Source organism: Eretmochelys imbricata, chromosome 4, assembly GCF_965152235.1.
Source record: "Eretmochelys imbricata isolate rEreImb1 chromosome 4, rEreImb1.hap1, whole genome shotgun sequence".
Classification (NCBI taxonomy): Eukaryota; Metazoa; Chordata; order Testudines; family Cheloniidae; genus Eretmochelys; species Eretmochelys imbricata.
In genome coordinates, this window is record NC_135575.1 from 96,655,394 (window position 1) to 96,675,641 (window position 20,248).

General features: G+C 41.4%; 1 protein-coding gene across 1 annotated transcript in view; it reads left to right on the forward strand.

The window, feature by feature from the left end:
- GABRA2 (gamma-aminobutyric acid type A receptor subunit alpha2) overlaps positions 1 to 20,248 on the forward strand; it is a 74,465-nt gene that overhangs the window by 12,105 nt on the left and 42,112 nt on the right. Inside the window, exon 3 of the mRNA XM_077814586.1 lies at positions 17,350 to 17,417. Coding sequence (XP_077670712.1) covers positions 17,350 to 17,417 — 68 coding nt within the window. The remainder of the gene's footprint in view (positions 1 to 17,349; positions 17,418 to 20,248) is intronic.

Consider the following 20,248-nt stretch of genomic DNA (forward strand, 5'->3'; position numbering starts at 1 on the left):
GATTACTTTTCTCATTGAAATATACAAAGGCAGTGTACGCACAAAAGGCCTATTCACACAGGTAGCTGTGTGGTTTCCATGGGACTACTATCATGAGTAGAACAATGTGTGTCCCAAAGATGTTTTTGATTTTAGTTTGAATTTAAAAAAAAAAATTGCACCCACCTAGTTCAGTTTTCTTCCACAAAGATGTGGGAGAAAAACAATATATCTTGTGATCAAATGACTGCCTTGTCATTTAGAAATTCCTAATCTTCTTGGGTTTCTCTGTAGAGGAAAAGCAAGGTAAACTGTAAAATAGGAGAAGTTGTAGAAATTTTGTGATAGGCTAATTATATAATTAGCCTATCACAAAATTTTTAAAAAGGTGACCCTACTCTGTTAACTTGTCAGGTCTACATAGGACTTCGGTTAATATTTCACTCTGTTTTTGACCTGTAGAATGCTCTTCCCTTCAGCTGCATAATTACAGTCTGGGAGCATCACTGTTTTACGGAATGACTTCTCAGAAATAGATAATTATTTTTATGGATGAGCTGCATATCCTGAATTGTTTGAATTGGTCATTCTCATGTTGCTGAGTCTCTCATCCAACAGAGGCAATTGTCTCTCAACACATCCATTGCTCTTGCACCCATCCTCTGGTGCCCTGAGATGATAGATTCTTTTAGGCCACTTTTTGCCAGGAGATAGAGAGTGGTTAGACCTCCATCCATTTCCACCCCCTTCACAATTTATAGGGTCACTGATTGAAGGATTAGACATCTCTGGGTGAAACACAAGTAAGTGGCTGTAATGGGGAGTAAATGACAGTGAAAAAAGAGAGGGGAGAGTGTTGGATTCAATATTGTATTGATAACAGCTCTGTATCAGGCTGAGGACATACCATGCTATTTTCACTGATGTCTTTACCAGTGTCCACATGGTTGATAAAGGGCAGAATGATGAGCTTCTTGCTGCTGGGTCTTCCTTTTGGGCTTGGTTCTGTGTCACCAGCTACCTTTTGTGGGCGAAAGGGAAAGTATTACTACTGGAAAAGTTTTTAAAGAAGGAAAGGGGGAAAATATAATAGCCTGTGATACTGGACTACAGAGCATCACATCATTAACTATCTCTTCTGTTCTGTGTAAGGTTTTAAAGCTCTTCACCGAGTGTAGAATGCTTTATTCCCACTCATTCATTACTTTGTTGATCATAGGACAATCAAAGAGAAAACCTTGCTGGTTACTAAATAACTGGTTACCCTGTACTTATAAAAACAAGATATTGTGTTCTCTGGTAGGGCACACAATGTGCTAGGTGCTGTCCATGTAGACATGAAGGTATGATCCATGCACCAAAGAGCTCCCAAGCTAAGAAAAAAGAAAAGGAGTACTTGTGGCACCTTAGAGACTAACCAATTTATCTGAGCATAAGCTTTCATGAGCTACAGCTCACTTCATCGGATGCATATCTAATAAGATCAAGCACGGTCATGGAATTCCCTGCAGCCAGTCTGGATGTACACATTTGCATAGGTGATCTGACTGGATAATTTTGTTCCAGATCTTGGTATGACTGATTTTCAGCTCCAGACTGCTCCCGCCCCAGCTGCACCACGCTGTCTCAGCACTGCTGCTGATCTGCCTGCAGCAGTGGAGGCAGATCAGCAGCAGTGCTGAGACAGCGTGGTGCAGCTGGGGCGGGAGCAGTCTGGAGCTGGAAATCAGTCATACCAAGATCTGGAACAAAATTATCCAGTCAGATCACCTATGCAAATGTGTACATCCAGACTGGCTGCAGGGAATTCCCTGACCATGCTTGATCTTATTAGGTATGCATTCGATGAAGTGAGCTGTAGCTCACGAAAGCTTATGCTCAGATAAATTGGTTAGTCTCTAAGGTGCCACAAGTACTCCTTTTCTTTGTGCGAATACAGACTAACACGGCTGTTACTCTGAAACCAAGCTAAGAAACTGGATCATATTAATTCAAAGTGATGGACTCATATTACACATTTGTTAGACAACATTTTGAAGAACAATTAAACTTTGTGCTTTCTCTGCAAAAGCTTCATGGTTAAATGTTAAGGGTGAGATCTTCACCTCCCTCCCCATTCCAGCCTGTTTACACTACCTAAAAGTGCTGAAACAGTAAAAAGGAGCCCCCAAAGCCCCATATCTGGCCAGGGGAGGATTCCTATGCTGTAGAAACGGTGGAAGACAGCCATAAGGCTGCCTCCCGAGGGCCCACCTTGCAATCCCCATCACGGGGGAGCATGCTGAAGGTGGGAGAAGTGTCAAGAGCCAGGATTCCAGGCAACCCATAAGACAGCCTGGGGAGGGTGCTGTAATTTGGACGCAGGGCTGTGAGGTCTGTGCTGTGATGCTTACAGGGGCAGCACAGAATCTCTCCCTAAGTCTTTGCTGTTCTTTTTATTTTTAAGTTTTAACTATGAACAGGTGTTAATGGAGAACTAACTGAAAATGGTAATTTACGTATGGATGACGTGTTCAACTTTTGGTTACAAAAAAGATGTACAGTTACCCAAATGTCCAAATTCTGATTTCTGGCTTCTTGATAATGACTTTTTTCCATTTGAATTAAGTCAGAAACTAAACATTCTTAACATATGTTTAAATTTTAATATGGACCCAGTCCTGAACCCCTTGCTTCGTCAAATCTCTTATTTGGCAAGAAGCTCGATTCCCTTTTCCCACCCCTTTGATTTCTGGGGAAATCCTGATGAATGAGGTGTGTTAGGATCAAGAGAAGGCAGGCCCCTGAGGCTGCTCTGACCTGTGCTAGGATACAGCCCCGGGGATCAGGGAAGTGTAAAAGTTACTTAATTGCTCTGGTCCATCTGAGGCTCTGAGCTGTTAACTTTAATGGGAGTTTTGCTGGAGCGAAGCGTTCAGGATTTGGCCCTAAAAAAAGCTACTGTAAAACATGTAAATAATATAAACCAAACCGAAATCTATACAAAATTCAGCAAGGACACTGCAAAGCTCCCTGCACTGGAGTAGCTCCCAGTTAAGGCTTAGCTACACAGTGAACTATAGATAAACAAGGAGATGCAAGGTGAAATCTTGGCCTCATTGAAATAAATAGGAGCTTTACTGCTGACTTTAGCAGAGTCAGGATTTCTCCCACAATACATACAAAAAATGAGTAGTAAGTAGGGCTGTCAAATGATTTTTAAAAAAATCACAATTACTCATGAGATTTAAAAAAATAGTCATGATTAATCGTCGTTTTAATCACCCTGTTAAACAATAGAATACCAATTTAAAAGTATTATAAATATTTTTGGAATTTTTCTATATTTTCAAATACATTGATTTCAGTTACAACACAATACAAAGTGTACAGTGCTCACTTTATATTTTTTTTTAATTAAAAATATTTGCATTGTAAAAAGGATAAACAAAAGAAATAGTATTTTTCAATTCACCTCATACAAGTACTTTGATTCACGGGGTTATAGCGATCCTGAAACTCTGTAAGCGTACTCTGTTGTGGTTGCCGGCATTCATTTGCTGCCCGTGGGTTATCTGTAGCACAAGAACTTGAGGCAAAAGCATGTTTAGTGTGTAGGTGGGACTACAGACTTGAAGCACTTTGATGGTATTGGAACTCAACCTTGCAATAGCTACCAATAACCATTTTTTTTTATCCAGAGAACCATCTGGAAGTTTTTTTAAAAAGAAACTTCCCATTCAAAAGACCTGAACTTTTGCGTCTTTCCTCCATTAACTTTTTCCTGATATTTAATCACTCCAGATCATGAGAAAAATCAGTAGAACTGTGCCAATGTCCGCCAAGTGATGAAGTACAGTAGGTGAAGAGGGTCAAAACAGAGGTGTGTGATTAACTCTCGTTAAAAAAATGCAGTAATTTGTTTTGTGTTAATCCAGGGGTGGGCAAACTTTTTGGCCCGAGGGCCACATCGGGGTTGCCAAACTGTGTGGAGGACCAGGTAGGGAAGGCTGTGCCTCCCCAAACAGCCTGCCCCCCGGCCCCTATCCGCCCCCTCCCACTTCCCCGTGACTGCCCCCCTCAGAACCACGGACCCATCCAACCCCCCCTGCTCCTTGTCCCCTGACCGCCCCCTCCCGGGACCCCCCACCCCTAACCGACCCCCCAGGACCCCACTCCCTATCCAATCTCTCCTGCTCCCTGTCCCCTGACTGCCCCTAAGGACCCCCTGCCCCTTATCCAATCCCTCCCACCCCCTTACTGGCTGGAGCCAGCCATGCTGCCCGGCAGGAGCTTGCAGCCACGCCGCCCAGAGCATGGGCTGCGTGGGGAGCTGAGGCTACGGGGAAGGAGGGGTGGGGGGGACAGCACGGGAGGGGCCGGGAGCTAGCCTCCCCGGCCGGGAGCTCAAGGGCAGGACGGTCCTGCGGGCCAGATGTGGCTTGCGGGCCATAGTATGCTCACCTCTTGTGTTAATCGCTTGCTTTAACTGTGATTAATTGACAGCCCTAATAGTAAAACTTCTAATTCTTGTAGGAGAGAGAATATTAAATAGATTCCAGACCCAGAAATATAATTACTAACATATCAACAACAGTTGGCTCGCTACAGATGGTCTATGCTAACTTTTTATGCAAGTGTATTTATTAGAATACTCTGGCTCAAGATTAACTTCCTGTGCTTAATAGTTCTTTCACCTACAGTGAAATAGGGACTGCTGTCAGGTTGATAAATAGATTTAAAGGATCTCTAGTTTCGTTTGGGCTTCTCTAATTGCTCTGCCTCAGCATCCTCTGCCGAAATTCTCTTTTGTAATTTCTTACAACATTTCTGATTAAAATAAAACAAATATTTTTGAGCCTCTTACTGCAGCAGTACATTGTCAGTGCTTCACTGACACAAAAGCTATACTTAATGAAGACACTTAGCTTTTCTACCCTGGTATCAGTAGCTTCTGTATTTCAAATACTGAGCTAAGAAGGAAAAATAAAGGTATATGAGCATTTTTAATCCACCCATCACTATAATAAAATAGTCTGTCTGAAAGGACCATAGTATCCTTCATTTGCAGTACTTCCATAAGTGAATGTTCTTGCTTTGTCTCCAGGAGAGACTGTGTCAGCCATTCTGAAGATGTTTTATTCATGGAAGGCTCGTGCAGAAACATACAGGCAGAAAGACTTGGGCACATGCTGACCTCCGGTGACACATGAGGGCTTGTCACAGAGCAAGCATGGTCTTTGGCTTCCCAGAGTTTCATCCTGGGCTCCATCAACTGCAACAGCCCAGTTGATTGTATGTGTCATAGTGGATCACAGAAATGGGGCGGGGGGGGAGGGAAGAGGGAAAAGGTTGTTCTCTAAGGGCCTCATCCAAAGCCCATTGATGGAGTCTTTTCCACTGATAGCAATAGTCTCTGGATTGCCCTTCACTGCACAGTTAACTTAGGTCTGATCACCTGGGTTGGCCGAGTCCAGGTGTGAACAGCCACACTGCAAAGCCATACCCAAGTTACTGTGTTCTACCTCGTGGTGTACTCACCATGTGTGTCGCTAGGACTTCTGGGGGCATAACCTATGGTTCTTTGTGCTACAGTAAAATGAGCCACTCTGATTCTTTCCCAGTGAATTGTGGGAGACCTTGACTGGGCATGTGGGGAGAAATGTTGGAAGGACTGTCAGCACTTGGGTTATTTAGCCTGCGTCTTCACTACAAAGTAGGTGGCTTACCTGTCTGAGTGAGAGTAGCACCTGGGCTCTAGCACATGCCCCCAGTTGTGCCAGCTAGCCTGGTTGAAAGCACCACTAAATTTGTGTGAGAGGGTTTTGTGTGGGGACGGGAGGGAGATTAGGTGCAGCAGCTGAGTGAGAGACCAGGTTAAGTCTGCAGGGAAAACATACCCTAAGATAGCTGGGCCTCAACCTATTGATGGACTTCAAAGAGAAATATCAGGAGCTTGAAGCCTGTCTGGAATTGGGTAGGGAGCAAGTGCAGAGTACCAATGCTGGTGTGATGTGCGTTTGTCAGTCTGTTATCTTGTAGGCAGCCCACTGCATATTGGACTGGTCGAAGCATCTGTCTGAAATTCTCAGTCAAATTAAGTCAGATCATATTGCTTGGAGGTGAAGAAGATTAGGTCTGCACCTGAAAGGAAGGGGCATTAGGCTTATGAAGATGGGGAAAACATATTTCTGGGTATTGCTTCTGTTTGGAGGGCTACCTGTACTGATCAGTCCAGAAGAATTCTGAAACTGCATCAGACACCCCTTAAATCCAGTAATAATTAAGGAGGAACATGCAAACATAGCACTCTTTCCCTGAGATATAATCCACAGTCAGGGGAAGAAACAGGCACCCACTGCCCTTCAGAAAGATAAGGAAAGCAATGTCTGATGGGACAATTTCATTACTTTTTAGCAAAATGTTATGGTAGGCATAGCTTATTTAAATACCTTTTTAATATGATATTGCTTCTTTGGAGGGAGGGGGAAATGATTGGTGGAAACAACAGAAGCAGACTGGGTCCTGAGGTGCAAAGATCCAAATTTGCTGATCAGGGAACAATACATCCTTGCACATGCCACTGAGATGTTAAACCAGGAATGTGCTCAAAGAGATACTGCTGCAGAGACTGACAAGGGTGTTCCTGACTGGCAAACAAATTAAGGTTGCCAAACTCAAACATTTAAAAAATCAGATAAGCCTTTTGCATGTTAATTTCTAACCTGAAATGCTGACCTGATGTGTTTCCAGTGTTTAAACCACTTTGTCCTGCATGTGTATTATGATACCATTCCAAGTAGCCCTGAAAAGAGTAGGAACCTTAGAGGAAAACACCCTAGGATGGCAATGACAAGCAAGGTGGGTGAGGTAAAAATTTTTATTGGACCAACTTCTGTTGGTGAGGAGGACAAGCTTTAGAGCTTACCCAGAGCTCTTCTTCAGATCTGGGAACCATACTCAGAGTGTCACAGCTAAATACAATCTGTTCCACCATGTATTTAGCTGTGACACTGAGTACATTTCCCACACCTGAAGAAGAGTGCTGGGTAAGCTCGAAAACTTGTCTGTCTCACTGACAGAAGTTGGTCCAACAAAAGTTATTACTTCACCCACCTTGTGCCTCTAATATTCTGGGACAGACTACTGCATACCAGGATGGGAATGGATATTTTGTTTCGCTGTTTTGCCAGTCAAACAGCATTGATTCAAATGGGCCCATATCAATTCCTCCTCATCTCTACCTCACCAGAGACTTCTATCCTCCCACCCCAGAACTCTCTCTCATATTTTGAACGGTGATGCAAGCCCTTGGGCTTCCCAGCCCTTTTTAGCTTTACATCATGCCCACCCTATTGATCTAAACATGGTAATAGCCCCATTAATAACTCAGACCTGGTTATTATATGCAAGCTCTTTGGATCCTGGGGGAAGCTGTAATGGCTCAATGGATGAGGCTGAATGCCAAAAGGTTTGCTTTTTACTTTGGTTGACATAGTTTTGGCTCACTGCCAAACACCTTTTTTTTCACACCAGATAACTAAGCTTTACCTCAGTCTTGTGACGGTTGGACTATCTCAATACAATCAGACATTTTAGAGCCAAACTCTAATCTCCTTTCAGCTTCCAATTTTAAATCTCCAGTACACTCTGACTGAAAAGAAACAAGCAGAACAGGACCCAACTCAACAGTTCAGCTTTATGCTCTTTAATTATCAGTTTAGAGCAAGATTTTTATATGTAACTGGATATTCCCTGTTGGGGTTTTTTTCCTTTGGTTTTTGCAGCACGTGGGTGGGTAAGATGCCTGGATTTTATTATGAATTTGTGAGGAGTGTTTTATCTTCCTTTTAACAAATCCATTTCTGTTTTAGTCAAAAGCTAGCTTTATGGAAAGATAATTAGTTTTATCTTCAGGTCACAGAATCACAGAAGTGTAGGACTAGAAGGGACCTCGAGAGGTCATCTTAGTCCTGCCTTGAGTGCAGGGGACTGGACAAGTATTACCTGCACAATCCTTGACAGGTGTTTGTCTAACCTGGTCTTAAAAACCTCCCATGACCCAGATTCCACAACCTTCCTAGGCAATTTATTCCAGTGTTTAACTACCCTGACAATTAGGAAGTTTTTCCTAATGTCTGATCTAAACCTACCTTGTTGCAATTTAAGCCTAATGCTTCTTGTCCTATCCTCAGAGGTTAGCAAGAACAGTTTTTCTCTCTCCTCCTTGTAAACGTTTATGTACTTGAAAATGGTTATCCTGTCCCCCATCAGTCTTCTCTTCTGCAGACTAAATAAACCCATTCTTTTCAATCTTCTGTCATAGGTCATGTTTTCTAGACCGTGAATCATTTTTGTTGCTCTTCTCTAGACTTTCTCCAGTTTATCCTCAACTTTCATGAAATGTGGCACCTGGAATTGGACAAAATACTCCAGCTGATACCTTATCAGCACTGAGTAGAGCAGAAGAATTACTTCTGGTGTCTTGTTTACAACACTCCTGCAAATTAATTCCAGAGTGAAATTTGTTTGCTTTTTTGGCAACAGTGTTAACTTTTGACTCATATTTAGCTTGTGATCCACTATGAATTCCAAATCCCTTTCCTCAGCACTCCTTCCTAGGTATCGTTTCCCATTTTAAGTGTGTGTAACTGATGGTTACTTTCTACATGGAACACTTGCTTTTGTCCTTACTGAATTTCATCCTATTTACTTCAGACCATTTCTTCAGATCACTTTGAATTTTAATCCTATCCTCCAAAGCAGTTGCAATCCCTCCCAGCTTGGTATCGTCCACAAACTTTATAAGTGTACTCTCTATGCCATTATCTAAATCATTGATGAAGATATTGTATAGAACCAGACCCAGAACTGATCCCTGCAGGACCCCTCTCAGTATGCTCTTCTAGTTTGACTATGAATCACTGATAGCTACTCTGGGAATGGTTTTCCAGCCAGTTATGCACCCACCTTAGTGTAGCTCCATCTAGGTTGTATTTCCCTGCTTTGTTTATGACCTGCAGCACAAGGGTCTTTCTCTGTGGATACATGAGGCTCAGCACCCCTGGATTAGTGCAAGTGAGTCTAATCGAGCCAACATAAAGGGCTGCTAGTAGCTGTATTTCTTTATATTTATGAGAAGGTCATGCAAGACAGTATAAAAAGCCTTACTGAAGTAAAAATATACCACATCTACCACTTACCCTCCCCACCCCATCCACAAGGTTTGTTACCCTCTCAAAGAGACCTATTAGGTTGGTTTGACATGATTTATTCTTGACAAATTTATGCTGACTGTAACTTATCACCTTATTATCATCTAGGTGTTTGCAAATTGATTGCTTAATTATTTACTCCATTATCTTTCTGGTTACTGAAGTTTAGCTGTTTGGTCTGTAATTCCCCAGGTTGTCCTTATTCCACTTTTTATACATTGCCACTATATTTGCCCTTTTCCAGTCCACTGGAATCTTTATCGTCTTCCATGACTTTTTGAAGATAATCACTAATGGCTCAGATATCTCCTCAGTCAGCTCTGTGAGTATTCTAGGATGTATTTCATCAGGCCCTAGCTACTTGAAGACATCTAACTTGTCTAAGTAATTTTTTACTTGTTCTTTCCCTATTTTAGCCTTAGATCTGACCTCATTTTCATTGGTGTTCACTATATTAGATGTCCAGTTGCTATCAAACTTTGGTGAAAACTGAAACAAAAAAAGTTGTTCAGCACTTCTGCCATTTCCACATTTTCTGTTATTGTCTTGTCTTCCCCCCACCCCCAAATTGAGTAACAGGTCCACCCTGTCATTTGGTCTTCCTCTTTCTTCTAATGTGTTTGTAGAATATTTTATTGTTAGCTTTATGTCTCTAGCTAGTTTAATCTCATGTTGTGCCTTGGTCTTTCTAATTTTGTCCTACATCCTTGTGGTGTTGGTTTATGTTAATCCTTTGTAATTTGACCTAGTTTCCACTTTGTGGAGTGAATTTCAAATTATTTGAATTTCAAATTATTGAAGATCTCCTAGTTAAGCCAGGGTGGTCTCTTTCCATGCTTCCTATCTTTCCTATGCAGTGGGATAGTTTACTCTTGTGCCCTTAATAATGGCAAAAGAGCAAGCTATCCTATATCCTTCCCATGTTTACCTCCCAAGTAACTTATTCACTTGTTTATTATGCATCTCTTATCTGTTTCCCTATTAGTTAATACAAAAAATCATGCACAATGAAGTACACTATCTTAAGTACTTTTATGGACCCCATTGTCTGGGCAACTGAGTCTTCAGTGTATTTATCCTCACATCCATGTGGGGTTGGCAAGTGCTGTTACAGCTGGGAACAGAGGCACAGAGAGACTAAGTGACTTTCCCAAGGTGACTCAAGAAGTCTGTGGCAGAGCGAAGAATTGCGCACACGTCTCCTGAGTCTCAACCTAGTGCCCTAACCACTGGACCATCCATAAGTTAAGTTTATTTCATTACAGTAAATAGGATTCCAAAGTATATCTCTGTTATGGTAAACGAGAGCAAAATAGAAAAGTTTAAGTGAAGGGTCTCTATTATGTCAACGTTTGTCATAGATTCATCGATCCATAGATACCAAGGCCAGCAGGCACCAACTAAGCTGACCTCCTGTATAACACAGGCTGTAGAACTTCCCCTAAATAATTTCTAGAGAAGATCTTTTAGAAAAAACATCCAATCTTAAATTTAAAAATGATCAGTGATGGAGAATCTGCCATGACCCTTAGTTAAATGTTCCAAAGGTTAATTACCCTCATTGATAACAATTTATGCCTTATTTCCACTCAGAATTTGTTTGGCTTCAACTTCCAGCCATTGGCTTGTGTTATACACCATTGTCTCCTAGACTGAAGAGCCCATTATCAAATATTTATTCCCCGTGTAGGTATTTACACACAGTGATCAAGCCACACTTTCATCTTCTCTTTGTTAAGATAAATTGTCATATGGGGGATTCCCAGGGTTTGGACAAGGATCCCACATCCCAGCCACATATCTCTGCACGAACACCAACCCTGCCACGAGGAGGGTCAGAGTAACCCCCTGGAACAAGTACCACACTGAACAATAGAACAACAGCATTATCTAACCCATGCAAAACCAGGAGTAGACCCAGGTCAGGCTATCTAGCTCTTGTTAGTAGTGTGTTGTTCCCTCAGATGCGTCAGTCTAGGTCTCCAGCTCCGTAAGCGGTGGCACAACTCATTTATCCTTAAAGACTGTCCATAAACTGGGTGAGTTGCCTTGGGATGTGACCTGAGGCTCTTTGTTGATATTTTGACATGGAAGCCCTTACATAACGATCATATTTCAGCACCATGCAAAAGGAAGCCTGTTTAAAAAATTACTTCATGCTGCTGTGCCAGCCTGGGTCTCTTCCCTCCTTCGTGATTGGGGAGTGTTGTTTGGAATTTCCCAAGGGAAAACTTGGTGAAAGTGGATCATGATAAGGTTAAGGGGTGACTAGATCACCATTTAAGTACCTACAAGGGGAACAAATATTTGATAATGGGCTCTTCAGTCTAGCAGGCTAAAGTATAACACACTCCACAATCAAGATTGGATGTTTTTCTCAAATTTATGCTTGAGGAATTATTTTGGGGAAGTTCTATGGCCTGTATTATAAAGGAGGTCAGACTAGATGATCACAATGATCCCTTCTGGAATCTATAAAACTGTAGGTGCTACTGTATAGAAATAGATAATAATAATACAATGCAGATTCATTGGTTTTCTGGACTCCAACACCTTTCTGGTTTGCATCACTGGAAATTTGTGGTCTAGGACTAGTTCTACATATGTCATTTCATCAGTCTTTTCTCATCTTCCTGTTCTTCTCATTCACTCCTCACTCTGTGTGAGTGTGTGTGTGTGTATGCGTGCGCACACACACACACACAAATATATGCTTCAGCAGCTGATCTTAAGGAATCTTCATCTTGGCTGGTTACTTGTGACATAGGTATCTCTGTCCTTATCTCGTTGGTGATAGGTGCCATCTTCTGTTCAAATATCTAACCTAGCTTCTTTCTTTGGGTTTTTACATAAGACTGAAATTGCAATATGGTATTGCCATTCACTAATAGAATATGACATAATAAAAACTATCCATTCCTTCAGAGTCATCCTTTTGATTGCATAACTTGATATGCTTACACTTCAGGAGGTATAAAGAACAATTTACAATTTTTTGTCTCAATCTTATTCCCATTGGAAGTGGGATCAGACCCTTCCTACTTCTGTTCCAAAGAAACAGTGAAATTGATTTTCCTCACACTTTTGCCAGGTTTATACCAGTGTAACTTCATTGACTTCAATAAGAATATCTCCTAATTTACTCTGGTGTGAGATTAGAATCAGGCACGATAGTTGCTTTATCATGGCATCAGTTTTGAAGCTATAATATTGCCATCAAGTAGCTTTGTTCTGTGGCTACCTTTTTGGGACTGGCAATACCATTTAAATAGCTTTTGTTAAGCACTCCTGTTGCTGGAGTGGACAGGAGTGGTTAAATAGAGTCTAGTCAAGTAGACAGAATATGTACGGGTACTTTCACATATAGATAGCATTAAGAAATCTTCTTGAAAACAGATCAAGGGAAGGCTGAGGAGAGGGCAGATGAGGTATTGCAGTCTGGAGTGGGGAAAATTAATCTGTTTCCTTTTCTCCCAAAACCCAGCTTCAGTTTACAAGCTGAAATCCCTATGTACATCCTTACTTTAGTACCCATACGTGGTTCAAAAGTGTTCTATTATAACTGATGACAGTGGGTAACAGTAGAAAAAGCTGAATAATTGGACAGGTACAGCTGTCCTTAAATCAGTGAAGCAAAATATTCACTGAAATATTTACATTCCCTTTCCTTCCTCCACTCCTGGAGCTCCCAGTTATCTAAGCCCCAGCCCTAAAGTGTCTTCAGCTGGCACTTTCAGCTATACTAACAAGCTTGTCAGCTAAGGAGAGAATGTTGAGTTGGAACACTGATGGATTAAGGCTCTGGCTGTTTTACTTGTCCAGCTCCTGGACTGTATTATGAATCATAATTTCAGTGTCTTTGGGCAAAATTGCCAAGCATGTCTGTAGAGACCATATTACAATGTCAGAACAATGTCAATTCTAGTTAAATAATATATTTTAATCAAAAATAATTAAAATAACATCAGGGTTTTGACAGCTTTACCACCCAAGCTGGGAAATCCTGGCTTAAGGCTCCCATAGGACTTTAAACTAGACCCTCTTTTTAATTTTATGTTGACATAATTAATAAACAATGCTTCATTTTCACTTTGTTTTATGTCATAACAGCTCTTCAATCCAATTACAACATTGTAGCTTTCTCCAGGATACTATTTATTGCACGTACAAAATAATCTTTATATGATAAAGAGAAATTGTTGCAAGCTGTGCGTTAGAATTGTGTGTTTGCATATTTTGGATGCCCTGTCCTATTAAGAAAAAATGGGGTGTTTAGCTTTGTTAAAACAATATATTTTCCTAAAGGCTGCAGGTTATTCATAGATCCTCCCAACACAGCCAGTCTGAGCTTGGCTTTGGGGTCCATGTAAAACCATGGCATAGGTTCTTTCATTTTCCAGGGGAAGATACCAGATCAATTTATAGCTGAAGGGGGCAGTGCTATTCAGGCTGTCATTGATGGCACTAAGGCCACTGCAGATTTCCTGCCGACTGCCTTCAGCTGAGTCAGCTCTTCTGCCTACCAGCCAGACTGCATGACTGGAGGCCACAAGGAGGGCCAGCTCAGGAACATGAGAGGTGGCATGGTCAAGCTGACTAAGCAAGGGCCTAATCCCAATGCTGACACAGACTCCCTCTGTGACCTTTGTCCTGTTACATGCACACAGGTCAACATTTTCAAACTTGGCCCTGGTACAGTTTAGATCAGCCTAAGTGGTGCTCTACATTGCATCTGGCTGACAAAGTTCTAGCAGCTGAGAATCACTGTACTGTTTGTCTTTTTCTCCCAGCCACATCTTTGACCTGCTCTGAGGTTGGGGCCTCTAAAGGAGGTAACTTAGGGACAGCTAGAGGAATCTCCAGATAGTTACAACAGCTTTTCAGCTGTTCAGTGTTGCCTCTTTGATCTCCCTCAATATTGCGCATTCACTTTCTGTTTTTCAAAGGGGGACCAGGCGTTTAACCCTACTAGTGTGTTTATAGTCTTAGAATTTGGGACTGATTTGCTCGCATTGATACGTAAAACTGAAGCCAAGTTCAAGGATTGTGTGCATTATAGTTTACTGTATGTAAAATTGGTAATGAAATTCCAGTTTGTATTATATATTGTATTATTTGACAAATAATGTATAACAATATCAAGATCTATTATAAGATATAACAGGACTATGTTGAGGTCCCTATCATAGCTCTACTTTTTTTGGATCAGTTTCAAATCTGTTATATTGGAGTAACTCCCGAGTGACTCCTTTGCCTGCAGTGGTGTTACTCCAAATTACACCAGGGTAACTGAGATTAGATCTGGCTTCCTGCCTTTTGAAAGCTTGATTGTCAGTAATGCATTAACACCTTTTTTGCATAGAATTATAATTAGGGTTGTGAGTTTTTGAAATAGTGCAAGCCAACTTTCACAGTTAATCTCTATAGCACTGTTTGATGCCCTGGAGAGAGAGAGATTCTGTCTTGTCACTTTTAATTTCCTCTCAGCCTGTAACAGGTGCCCATTTGGAGATGACTATCCTTGATTTGAGATTTCCTGACAGACAATATTCAGTCTCTGTATTTTTGAACCATACTTGTGGTTTCCATATGTTATTTCAGCGACACCTATGCTTACTCCTAGCCAAATACTGAGAACATTAATGCACCCCAACATCTTATGTTGTCCCTTGTCTTATACTTAGATTGCAAGCTCTTTGGGGCAGGGACGGTCTCCTTGCTATGTGTTTGTACAGTACCTAGCACAGTGGACGCCTGATCTACAACTGAGGGCCGAAGTGTTAATACATAATACAAATATATAATAATCTTCATTTGGACACACTGAGGAAGGATCTTTTTTTTCTTTTCCTTGTTTTTCTTTTTGTTTTCTAAAAAGGCAGATAAAATATAAGTAATCCCAAAATAAAAGTATTGTGAGGAGCAAAGAATATATTGAATACTATACTATAACAAATGTATAGCTACCTAGGAACTTTTGCTACTGAATATGGCTACTTGGAACTTCATGGTAGCTGTGGGGACAGAATTTAGATTGCCCTACTCCAAAAGCACAGGCCCTCACCACTAGATTGAGTGGCCCCTTTAAGGTGTACAGGCAGGAAGGCGAAAAAAGGCTTTTCCCACTTTTCTTGCACTTCACATCCCCCTGTGTAGCAGCAAGGCATAATTACAAGCTCCGTGCTCTCCTTCAAAAGCTTCTTTTAGGACCCACTGGGCACAGCTGGTTGGCTGTGAGGGGGAGTGCATGTTTCATCATAAGTGACAACGTAGGGATGCATTTCCTCTATGCTCCAAGAAGCTCCAGAAGGGATTGTACCAGCACAGTTCCTCCTGGTGTTCCCTCTTGGGTGGGGGTGCATCTCTACACCATTTCCAAAGCACAGCAATATATAATGGCCCTTAGCTGTTAATAAAAATAAAAGGGACTGTTCGCCTATAGAGCCTATATAAACAATTAAGCACTTTTGATTTTATTCAGTAGAGGGCAGTGGCGCACACGCACACTAGCATGTTCAACTGCACTGCTCTTTGTCAGGAAAATATTGATTATATAAGAAACTAATCTGTGCAGGTCTCCATTTTGTGCTTCTAATGCAAAGCCTCCATTATTGTGTTCATCAGTGGAATGAAAAATTTAAATCTTATCATACAACGTCTTGATCAAAAGATTTTTTTTTATAACAGCTTTTAACCAGAAATAGAAAGGACTAAATGTCTGTTCCTGTGTTTTGATCAAATATGGAGGTCAAGATAAAGCAAAGAGCAGTTACGAGGTGCAATGCTCTTTTTAGGAAAAGGCATGGTACTTTCATTGTCAAATTGCACTTAGCTGTGTTTAAGTATCCCTTTTTTTCTTCTTCCTTTTTCGTCTAAAAATTTGTTGTAAGGCAGATTTCAGAGTAACAGCCGTGTTAGTCTGTATTCGCAAAAAGAAAAGGAGTACTTGTGGCACCTTAGAGACTAACCAATTTATTTGAGCATGAGCTTTCGTGAGCTACAGCTCACTTCATCGGATGCATACCGTGGAAACTGCAGCAGACTTTATATACACACAGAGATCATGAAACAATACCTCCTCCCACCCCACTGTCCTGCTGGTAATAGCTTATCTAAACTGATCATCAAGTTGGGCCATTTCCAGCACAAATCCAGGTTTTCTCACCCTCCACCCCCCCCCACTCTCCTGCTGGTAATAGCCCATCAAAAGTGACAGCTCTCTACACAATGTGCATGATAATCAAGGTGGGCCATTTCCTGCACAAATCCAGGTTCTCTCACCCCCTCACCCCCCTCCAAAAACCACACACACAAACTCACTATCCTGCTGGTAATAGCTTATCCAAAGTGACCACTCTCCCTACAATGTGCATGATAATCAAGGTGAGAATATTCAACATTCTAGGTGCCTGATACCTACGTGGTAGTTGGAAACCGCTGTGGGAAATTTTCTGCTGGTGTGGTCCATCCTAATTAGCTCATGTTATTTAGTTTGAGCCTCATTGAAAACTGAAGATAGAAAACTGAGCAATTATTTTTGCCTACAGCAAAACAGATAATATGCTGGTATCATGGCTGTCCAGCTATAATCATTAGGAGGACATTTTTTTCTGCAGCTATAACAACAGTTCAGCAGCATGGTGAACACAGGGAAGGGACTATTGTGCTTAAACATCTGTCACTTAAAAGCAATTGAAATATAGGATGTGGTTGCACAATTATTTTTAGCATCATTAGTAATTGTATTGTAAGCAGTTTCTTTGGCTTTGAAAAAAGCTGTTCAGTCTGAAAAAAATAGCCTTGAATTAGAAAGCTTTTAACAGCAGTGATCTACAATACTGGGCATAGTAGCTCTGCAACAAAGGTGTTTTATGTTTAGAATTGTGGCACCTTATTAAATACCAGGCAATGTAATTATTTTTACGGGCTGTGAAAATGGGAAAGATGTTTGTATTTGCTGTAAGTGAAGCACTCGGGGGGGCGGGGGCGCAAGTTTTCTTCTAGTAACACCAGAGTAACAGCAGAGGAATTCTAATGAAGTCAGTGGAGTTACTCCATATTTGCAACAGTATGACTGAGAGCAGAATCTGGTTCAGAATGTTCCACATCATTCTGTGTGCAGAATACAGAAAATGTATATGCTAAAAATGTGTTTGTTTCTCTCTTCTCTTATCAGACAGTATAACGGAAGTCTTCACTAACATCTACGTAACCAGCTTTGGACCTGTTTCAGACACAGACATGGTGAGTTCCTGAGTGAGCTAAGAAAGGCTGAGGAGAGCTACTGTTGACCTTAAAGAATGTTTACATTCTGCTCCCATTTACACTGGAGCAAATCAGAAGTGTCACTGAAATCAATAGAATTATGGCACTATAAACTTGATATACATGTCAAAAGATGTAGTGTGTGACTTAGGTGGTCATAGGTTTTCTTTTGGTCCTCTGCACTTGGGTGGATTTCACCTGGAGTGAAGTCAAGTCAGGGAAGCCTATCAGTAACAGTCCCCAAGTTGTTATAAATGTTTTGTTGAATGGCTTTGTTTATATCCACTCTTTATAAAGAAGAGCATAGATCCCTAATCACTGGACAAGTTGAGGAGCTTTCAAGGACTTTGGGTGGATGGCTTGGGACAAAGAGATAGAAAGTAGGCTGTGAGGTTTGTTCTGGGTGGGCCTCAAACTCCGCCCCCACAATGAAATGATCTGAGAAGAATTACTGGAAGGGAGGGGGCCCTTGTACTTTTGAGTTTCTGACAGGCAGTTTTGAACAATGGCTCCAGTCCAGCAAATACTTGTGTAAATTATTTTTAGGTAGTCTCCTGAAAGTCATTGGAACTACTCAGGTCAGGAAGGACCAGCAGGATCAGGACCAATGGCTATTAAAAGAAAGAAGCTAACAATATTGGCCTACAGGGCCAGTCCCAGGTGTGCTGTCACCCAGAGTGGAAAATGTTTTCCCCAAATGGCTGCGAAAACCCCCCACCAATCTCCTTCCCCCATTTGTCTCCCATAATGATGGGAATTTGCTACCTCCAGAGGTTGGCATCCACAGTAGATGCTCTGAGCTCCTTCCCCGAAGTCTGGCCTCTCCCTGTTCTGGACTCTTTCTGTCTCTAAATCATCATGTTATGATATGGATCATTCTGTAATTGACAACTATTAACAGGTTAGTTGGTAATAGGGCTGTGAAAAATACAAGGAATTTGAGAAATTCATAACATGAGGTTTTGGAGGGGTTTTTGATTCATGAAATGGGTGCAATTTTGCAAAGAAATAACATTTTCTTTTTCTTGAAAGAAGCACTGTTTTTGAATAATATTTGCCAGTTGCAACTGACACACTATATACTGGATTTTATTAGATATTTCAAATAAAAAGCTGATTTTAGAAAAAAAAGTATGTTTGTTTTCTTGGGCGGCATTATAGATGGCCTTGATTCTTGTGAATAGCAGGAAATGTTTTTTTCCCCCTAAGGATATGAAATGAAGCTTCTAAAATCATTTATATTTTGTTAGCTAGCACTATAGGTTTGATTCTCCACACAATATACGCCAGGGCAAAAAAGGTGTAAAATTTTATCTATCTTAGGTACTTATATGGCCCCCTTAACCGTAATATCTGAGCACCTCCCAGTCTTTAATGTATTTATCTTCACAACACCTCTGTGGGAAAGGGAAGTGCTGTTATCCCCCCATTTTACAGATGGGTTATTGAGGCACAGAGAGACTTAGACCTGGATCCACAAAGGGCTTAGGCACCTAAATCCCACTTTCAGGTGTGATCCACAAAACTCCTGTGTAGCTGCCACCTAAACCTGTAGGTGCCTAAACTAACATGGCACATAAGTTCTGTCTGAAAAAGTTCCCTAGGCACCTATGTTTCTGCCTCAGGGCATTCTCATTGCTGCCTCACTCTGGGCACTTGGAGACCTATATCCACCTAAGCCCCAAAGTGATCTATGAAGCAGGAAAAGATGGGCTGATGATAGGATCCCACATCGCAGATGAGTATCCTAATCACAGGGCTAACGGTTCCTCCTCTGCTACTGCCATTGCTACCACCTGCCATTTTGTATGGAGCAAGACAGCTGCCTAACACTTAATCACAAGAAACACCTTAGGCATCAAACTGCTTGACTCCAGCAGAGGGGTTCCCAGTTGTGGCTCGGAAGCTGAAATATTGCCTCCTTGCAGCCTGGAGATAGACACTGAACTCTGAGAGGGACTGGGGTTAGAACACACTCCTCTCCCGGGCATCTCCCATTGGCTAGCTTAGGCAGTTTGCTGCCTAGCCTGCTGGCTTTTGTGGATTGTGTTTTAAAGCAACTGTTTCTCCCCATTCATTGTATAGGGAGCTAGGCAACTAGCTTAGGGTTTGTGGATCCCCTTGTTGTTCAAGTGATTTTCTAGGTGCCTAAAAGGGCAATATCCAAGTCCCTTTGTGGGTTTGGGTCTTAGTGACTTCCCCAAGGTCACGTAGGAAGTCTGTGGCTAAGTAAGGTTTCAGAGTAACAGCCGTGTTAGTCTGTATTCGCAAAAAGAAAAAGGAGTACTTGTGGCACCTTAGAGACTAACCAATTTATTTGAGCATGAGCTTTCGTGAGCTACAGCTCACTTCATCAGATGCATACCATGGAAACTGCAGCAGACTTTATATATACACAGAGAATATGAAACAATACCTCCTCCCACCCCACTGTCCTGCTGGTAATAGGACTAAGTAGGGACTTAAACCCAGGTCTCCCAAGTCCTGGCTGCTAACCATTTGATCATCATTCCTCCCCAAAATATTGTCACTGGTATATGTGGAGAAGTTTGACTTTGCAGTAAATGACCACACAAGGTGTGCAGCAATGGAGAATCAGGTCATATGATATCAGTCCTATTAATGCAATTTTCAGGGGAATACTTGTGGAAATGAACTACAGTGAATCAAAATGACAGTTGTTACCATTGGCTGTAGATCTGTTTGCAGTTATGTAGTAGATAAATAGAAGTGGTTTAAATTTTCACTAACACCAAAGTTTCAGGCTTAAATAACATGTGCAATTGACTCTTACAAAATTACGTTTAATG